The 8,909-nt window shown below is 38.1% G+C and overlaps 1 protein-coding gene across 1 annotated transcript in view; it reads left to right on the forward strand.

Annotated features, from left to right (window-relative positions):
• The first annotated feature begins 1,571 nt into the window (after positions 1–1,571).
• The window catches only part of LOC127866531 (cysteine and glycine-rich protein 2-like), an 8,636-nt gene continuing 1,298 nt past the window's right edge, over positions 1,572–8,909 (forward strand). Inside the window, exons 1-4 of the mRNA XM_052407121.1 lie at positions 1,572–1,696; positions 2,580–2,703; positions 4,732–4,906; positions 8,355–8,463. Coding sequence (XP_052263081.1) covers positions 2,589–2,703; positions 4,732–4,906; positions 8,355–8,463 — 399 coding nt within the window. The 5' untranslated portion in view covers positions 1,572–1,696; positions 2,580–2,588. The remainder of the gene's footprint in view (positions 1,697–2,579; positions 2,704–4,731; positions 4,907–8,354; positions 8,464–8,909) is intronic.

Consider the following 8,909-nt stretch of genomic DNA (forward strand, 5'->3'; position numbering starts at 1 on the left):
ATGGTTATGGTGGTGGTGGTGGTGGATGTGGTGGTGGTGTTGTTGTTGGTGGTGGTGGTGATGATTGTGGCGATTGCGGTGGCGACGGCGGTGGCGGTGGCGACGGCGGTGGTGGTTGAAAAGCAGACAGTAGCAAAAAGCAGAAGTTGAATGATGTGACTTGTTATACAAACACCATGTGATCGTATTCAAATTAGATACTGCGAATTTGGACTCCATGTGTCATATAACTTTTTTTATTGGGGGGGGGGGCGGTACCAGAACTTTACTTTTTTGCATTATGTATTTGTCAATGAAAAAACAAAAACAACAAAATCACTCTTGTCATTCCCAGTAATAGTTTTGCATATGCCACTCCCAATAACAGGCATAAATCTGGCAGTCCCAATCACTGGTATACCTCTAAAATTTTCAATTACAGGTATGCTTATTTCACTGCTAATTACAGGTATGATTGCGTCCCTCCAAATCACTGGTATGCCTTTGTTATGCCCAATTACAGGTATACATCCGTTAAACCCAATTACATGTATGCCTCCGTAACCTCTAATAATATGTATGCCTCCGTAATTACCAATTACAGGTATGTCTCCGTCATTACCAATTACAGGTATGCCACCGTCATTCCCAATAACACGTATGCCTCCTTCACTCGAAGTGACAGGTGTGTTTCCATCACTTACAAATACAGGTATGTCTCCTCAGCTCTTTATTGCAGTTATACCTCATTCACTCAAAATTACAGGTACATCTCCATCACTACCAATTAAATGTATGTCTCCGTTATTACTGATTACAGGTATTCCTCCGTTCTTCCCACCTACATATATGCCTTTGTCAATCCCTATTACATGTATACCTCCGTCACTCCCAAGTACAGGTATGCCTTCGTTATTTCCAATTACATGTATAAAGTATTAAATACACCATTCAATGTAAGAGAACGGACTGTCGAGTGGTCAAAACGGTAGACTTTTACTTCAGGGCTTCAGGAGTCAGTTGTTCGAGCCCAGTTGAGGGTAACTTTTTTTCTTTCTATAATTTAATTCTTATTTTTACTGAAGCTTTTAGATCCAATTGTTTAATTAAGCAAAATAAAGCATTTAATGACAAACCTCAGTACATGCCAAATTTCTGTTAAAAGGCCCTTTTAAGGGTACGCGTTTTGACTTGACCATTACTTAAATAAATATATATACGGCAATGCTCCGAATCTCGGCAAGGAACTCAGAGAAAAAGCAACAAATATATAATAAATTAGTAAAATAATGAATTAGGTATAACGGATATTTTTATTTTGAAATATTGAGTGTTATTCTGTATAAGTTAAAAGCAAGAAAGGTACAAAAGCACAACCACAACATCTATCAGTACATTACAAGAGTAATTCCCCTGGAAAGAACAAGAAACAAGAGTAAGCATAAATATAGAATGCATCGCTCAGTAATTCCCATATACCTTGTGTTAATTTTGTTTAGAGACATCACATCTGGTAAGATTGTCTGCATTTCCGCATACCCATGTTTTTCAATGTATTTATTTCTTTACATCAATTTTGCCTTCTGACGTACGTGCTCAAGAGGTTCGTGTGCAAAAGGTTTTGATTTTGGTTTTGCTTGAAAGAGGAGGGAAGCGTGTGCAAAATTGTTGTTGTTGAAGCAGGGGTGTATGGTGTTATTTTCCTTGTTGTCGGAAGGTAATTTGGATTATTTTTGTGTAAAAATTATGTTGTTGTGAAGATAATTGAGTTTAGAAAATTGGTAGTTTACTCAGTAAGATTATTTCGTAAGCCCAATTATATTTAAGTCAGTAATTAATAGTCAATATATATTATTTTTTCTGAGAAAAACATTAAGACCGGTCACAAAAAAGCTAAACCGACCTAATAAAAATGAATCGGCCACAACACAATTTCACATGCCACAAAATCAATTAGCATTTCTTTTTTTTTAAATTATTAATTGAAAGGTTTCAGTTAGTAGGCTTGCTGCTTGGCTGTATTGTGTTTGAACATACATGGGCTTCGCTCAGTGAAACGGGATTTAATGCATGCGCGTAAATTGTCTGCACAGATTATCCTGTGCAGTCCGCACATGCTTATAAGGGCCGACTATTTCCACTTTGATGGTATGTTTAGTTCAAATGGAGTATTTTCTTAGCACACATCTAGTTTAAAAGGGAAGTTTCGTCCCTCGTTAGCCTTTGCTTACTTCACCTGCTAATCTAGGAAGACATTTTACGTACAAACATTACGCCGGTTTCTCAGAGCGATGCTTAAATACGTTACCTTACTTAATACATTTAACGCCAAACAAGCTAAGTTAAACATTAACTCAAGTAACGAAATATGTTAATGATTTAATAACTGTAAATGACATAACATTATATATATATTTGAGGAAACAAATGCTAAATAGCCGATATATGAACTGAAATCACATTATTTTTAACTGATGTTTTAAGTCCGATAGATATTGCTGTAATTCCATTGATTTATTTAAGTGAAATTTTATTATAATGTAATCGATATAATTCCTAATCGGAAAAAAGAGTATACTATAATTGCGATACCCATGCAGGAACCGGAAATGCCGTTTAAGCCACCAGAGCAGGCCGGTTGTCCGTTGTGTGGGAAGGCAGTGTACGCTGCCGAGGAGCGGCTGGCGGGTGGCCGGAAGTGGCACAAATTCTGCTTTAAATGCGGTAGGTATGTGGTCTTCAGGTAACACCACCTGTTGGAAGTTAGCTTGATACACGAAGTGCCCTTGCTTCGGTAAGTAAAGCCAAGTGTTTATAGAAACGGACTTGATGGGCGAACGGACTTTTTACTTTCAATAATTACACTTAAGAAAATGTTGATAAACAATAGTAAAATATGTCGAGGCAAGAAGTTGCATGCGTTTGTTCTTCATACATTTTACTATATGACTAAACGGGTATCTAACAAAATTCGTACTTATCACTCATATTTAATATTAGTGAGAACAGCGTCGTATTTTAATCGGCTCTTCCTTTTTCTAGCGCGCTGATACTTAAGCACATGATAACGAATTTAAACATGCATTCGTTAAGAAACGCAGCCTACAGCATACGACATGAAGTTGCTGCCGCTACGCATGCGCATATAGCGTAGTGACTAACTCACGAAATATGCCGTACGGCTGATAACGAATGCCTCCGATTTCTCCCGCCTCTCGGTAGTAAAATGATTAGAATAACTCAGGTAAAATTTGGGCAAGATTGAACCGGGCTTCTGTTAACAGATCTCAATTGCGAACAAATTATAAAACAGGTGCTAGTTTCATTTTTCTAACGCTGATGCTAATCCATCATGATTTTTTTGGTAAGTGAACATCGTATTTAGAACTGCAAATCTATTATTATTATTATTTCTTTTATTATTATCATTAATGGTTTAACATTCCATGATATGACGTGAAGTCAATACAGCGTCTGCTAGCTGTAGGCGTCTGCAGCGAACCCACATTAATCATTTCTTGAAGACAGGTCTTCGCCAGAAAGTCATACCTATCTGCTAAATATGATCCTACGTAGATTTCAAAATGCTTATTGCGTTCAAAACATGTGGAAAATAAAAGAGAGTTTTAATAGATTGTTTTTTATGGATGATTTGGAATACACGAGCTGTATTCTGGAAAAACACTTACAGCACATGTATGCATGGAGCCCAGTTTTCACATTACAAGGCTAAAACATTTGTTAGACTGATCTTCAATTTAACACTCGACGGTAAAAGTAGAACTTTACACAAGCGTGATGATAGGCCCTTCTTTTTAACCCATTTATGCCTAGCGTCTAGAAAAAAGGCCTTGGCAAACAGCGTAGACCCAGATGAGACGCCGCATGATGCGGCGTCCCATCAGGGTCTGTGCTGTTTGCTTACAGGAAATTCTGTAAAAAATATTTTAATATAGAAATAAATATACTTGGCATCCCTTATTTTGGAAATAAATTGATCCAATTGAGAGGAGTGGGAGAGTCCACTAGGCATAAATGGGTTAATATGATGACATGCTTCGCGCTCGGGAGTACCGGGCTTTATGCCTTTGCCATTATTAGCTTGTGTATTCTGCGCAGGATATTCAGGGATATTCAGGGAATATTCATTTCACCTAGGCTGGATTTTCGTCCTCAAGATTTTAGTTTACAATAATTTCGTTTACAATTGCAAATGTTACCATGGCCGCGACAAATTTTGTTCGAAGAATAAAATCACCAGTTGTATATTCCCCGTACTGTCCGGTGAACAAATGACAAGTTTCATCAACCTAGATTGAGTTGTTTTTGAGTTATTGCAAGATCAAGATTTTAGTAAAAGTTTTTTTTAGCTGCCTATGTAATCAGAATCGGACAGACAGACGACCACGCCGCGGGTCAACCTAAAGTTTTCTCCGATTACGTATGGGACTAATAAGTCCAAAATGAACGATGTTACTTCTCTCATATTATGCTTGTTTTAAAAGAGATTGAGGTTTAGTTCGAAAACTTAAGTACTAAAGAGTTTATTAAATTCAATAAAATTCGTATGACTACGTTTGCAAGAGAACACATATATATCTTGCATAATTATTCAGTAACTGAACACCTTATTAACCTTTTAGAATAATTGCCGAAAGGAGAGAAAAGAGTCGGTTTTTCAACATGTGGATGGGCCTTTTATAATAAGAAAATGTGTTTTAAAAGCCATTCAACCTGCAGCCTCTATTTCAGGCATGTGCAGCAAGTTGCTGGACAGCACCACGTGCGCCGAGCACGAGGGAATGATCTTTTGCAAAGGATGTCACGGTAAACGCTTCGGGCCCAAGGGTTACGGGTTCGGGGGCGGTGCAGGAGCCCTCAGTACCGAGACGGGCGAGCAGTTTGGAAACACTGAGTGCGAGATGGCGTACGTAGCTCCACATAATTGTACATTATACTATTTATATCCACCGTTACTTTATAGCTTAAAACTGTTAAGCATTCAACGGTTATGCACTGATTTCAAATAGAGTACATGTTTAAATAGTAACTGAAACAATGCATACACATTTTGCCTCGCATCGGGTGAGAAACCATGTAAACTCACAAGAAAGGTACTAAATATCATGCGCAGTATTTCAATTATTAAAAAGTGTTCTAGTTTCCTGAACGTTATGATTGAATCGCGAAATGTACAACAGGATCCTTGAATATATTGAGGGTGTTGTAAAAACGCACATGCGAGCTTATATATTCAATCCGTACAGATAAACGAAAACATTATTAAATATGAAATACGTATAGGTAAACGTATACAGTATAACATGTGAAATCTACGGTGGCATAGAGGTGAAATTCACTTCTCTTTTGTAAATTGCTCTCCTCTTTTTTCTATCTCGTGGCCACGAGTAAGCTATGTCTAGGCTACGAGATAGAAAAAAGAGGAGTGCAAAACTAAATAAAAGCGGCGTGCATTTAAAAAAAGAGCGGTGCAGTAAATAAGGAGAGAATTTTCGAGATCCCGAGTTAGTCAGCCAATCAAATTTTGCATAACATGTGGAAACATTTTGATATAACCAATACATACTACTATAAGTACTACTATTACTACTACTACTACTGCTGCTGTTGTTGTTGTTGTTGCTGCTGTTACTACTACTACTACTACTACTACTGCTACTTCTACTACTACTACTTCCACTATTACTAATGCTACTACTACTACTACTACTACTACTCCTACTACTTTCACTACTTCTACTACAACTACTACGACTACCACTTCGACGACGACGACGGACGACCAACGGACGACCGACCGACGGACGGTGGACGACGACCGACGGACGACCGAGGGACGACTGATGGACGGCCAACGGACGACCGACCGACAAACGATGGACGCCGACCGACCGAGGGACGACTGATGGACGACCAACAGACGACCGATGTTTGGACGAAGAACGACCGACTAACGACCGACTGACGACAGACGGACGACGCCCGATAAACGACCGACGGACGACAGACGGACCACGACCGGAAGACGACCGACGGACCACAACCGGAGGACGACCGACGGACGACGACCGGAGGACGGACGATGGGCGACCGACCGACGACCGACTGACGACCGGACGACGACCGACGGACGACGACGACTACGACTACTACTACTACTACGACGACGACGGCTACTACTACTACTACTACTACTACTACTACTACTACTACTACTACTACTTCTACTACTACTACTACTACTACTACTACTACTACTACTACTACTGCTACTACTAGCAACAGCAGCAGTAGCAGTAGCAGTAGTACTAGTAGGAGGAGGAGGAGGAGGAGGAGCAGTAACAGCCGTAGCGATAGTAGTAATAGTAGAAGTGATAGTAGTAGTAGTAGTAGTAGTAGTAGTAGTAGTAGTAGTAGTAGTAGTAGCTGCAGCAACAACAACAGCAGCAGTAGTAATAGTAGCCTTGCTTTTTGGACATTTTCATTGGTTGATTCATTAAATTAGATAGTATTTGATTGGCTGACTAACTTGTGGCCACGAGTTAGCTAAGTCGGGATCTCGAGATCTCGAAATTATCTCCTCTTTTGTTTAATGCACCCTTTCTTTATTTACTGCACCGCTCTTTTTCTAATTGCTCTTCTCTTTTATTTAGTTTTGCACTCCTCTTTTTTCTATCTCGTGGCCACGACATAGCTATCTCGAGATCCCGACTTAGCTAACTCGTGGCCACGAGATAGAAAAAAGAGGAGTGCAATTTAAAAAAAGAGGAGTGACTGTCACCTCGAGATCTCGAGATCCCGACTTAGCTAACTCGTGGCCACGAGATAGAAAAAAGAGAAGTGCAATTTAAAAAAAGAGGAATAAATGTCAGCTCTATGCCACCGTAGAAATCCGTGCTGGTAAGCATATTGAGTATTTAATATGCAATCCGTACGTTTTCATCATTCCCGGTGTGGTATAAACAAGAAATATGTTTAAAAAGATATTCGGCGTACATTCTATATTCTAATTTTTCATAATAAAGATTGAACATTTACATTTAGAGATAATTAGATTAAAAGATTAAACGCAGAGTGTTATTTTAAGTCTTTCTTTTTCAGTCGTTGATTATCGACCGCATGCCATTGTTGTTATGCCGTGTATTGCATATTAATGCATACACGTTTAAATGTTTGTCTAAACAGTTTAAACATCATTTCGAAGTGCATAATTATATCATTTCCATTGCACGTAAGTGGATTAACATATACTGGTATTTGCAGAATATAAGACTTGCAGGAAATATCCTCATGACATAAATGGAAAGAGAATAACATTGTACTGCCCTATTGTTGTGAAATTTATCAGATATATTATTTGTTTAGAGCCGCATATCTTGCAATTTTTGCCGAGGCTGCATAAAACAAAAGTCAATTAGTGTGACTTTATTCGATATAGCTCAAAACTCCAAAGATTAACTTATATAAATGCTTACTAACGTAACATAAAACGTATCAGTCGTGTTTGTATCAGACCGAAATCAGCGTAGAGGTGTGATGTAAACAGCAAACATATATATAGTTGTATACCTTGTTTTATATATATATATATATATATATATATATATATATATATATATATATATATATATATATATATATATATATATATATATATATATATATATATATATATATGGTAGTGAATTTCTTTTCCAGAAAAGTTGATTTTTCGTTATAAAATGATTATTTATCATTCAAAATGATGTTTTCACTAATTAATATCATAGCAACACGCTAACCACCTGTGGCTTGGACTCGTGAATGCGTTTTTTTTTGCTATGCTATTCGAATATGATACGGTAAAAACGTCACCATAGCCAATTTGATCCCCATGGGATTTGTAAGTTAAATAATTATACACGCACACACACGTGGGCAGATTATTTGTTTTGCAAAATCTTATGCCATTAACTTCTGCAGGAACAATTAACTATAGCAAACATATGTTGCCGACACCTTCTTGCATTAAAATGCAAACTAAATTACGTCAGTTGTAATGTTCCTCTTTGGCTGGGATGTCCCTATGAGGCAAGAGTTGTATAGAGTATAACACACAACATATAAAAGAATGATTTAAAACAAATAAATAAAATATGAACATATTCATCTTGCAATGTGAACATAAATAAATATACTTTTATCATAACACACCACACAGTGAGAATACACACGATTTCGATATGTAACTTTCATTTAGAAAATGAGACACCTACCATTTTTCTGAAACTGACGACCTTTATAAGATAAAGTCGCTTTGAACGGTGAAAACAAATCAAAACAAAACTAGAAATTGAATGTGCGTGCAACTCCAGGTCCCGGCCCCGCGAGGCGCACATCGGGGGCTCTTATGGAGGAACGAAAGCGTGCGGACGATGCGGAAGGACCGTCTATGAGATGGAAAAGGTCAACGGAATGGCAGACGTGAGTTACTCTAACATGTGATGGCATGACATAGGCGTAGAGCAGTCCGTCTAAAATAATTATTTTGTAACACTCGAGTATGTTAGTAATTTATAACGTTACTTTACACGTTATGTGTCGTTCCCTGTACTGGCGACGATATTTGTGTTGCACACTTTAAGGGCCCAAACATATTTCGAGCCGAATATAACTTAGTCCAGTATGAAAAACTTTTAAATGTAGCTACATTTTATTTTGAAAATGCTGTAGAATAATCGCCAAACATCAGAAGTTTCAAAAGAAGCCATGTGTAATATGCATTTACGCAGTCTGATCAGGATATACCATGTACGCAGTCTGATCAGGATATACCATGTACGCTAACGAGGAAACGAAACCTTCATGTTTCACGCAGACTGGACTTGAGCTAAGCAGGATGCACATAGCAAGACGCGGCTCTTGGCGGC

The sequence above is a fragment of the Dreissena polymorpha genome, chromosome 1 (genome assembly GCF_020536995.1).
Source record: "Dreissena polymorpha isolate Duluth1 chromosome 1, UMN_Dpol_1.0, whole genome shotgun sequence".
Classification (NCBI taxonomy): domain Eukaryota; kingdom Metazoa; phylum Mollusca; class Bivalvia; order Myida; family Dreissenidae; genus Dreissena; species Dreissena polymorpha.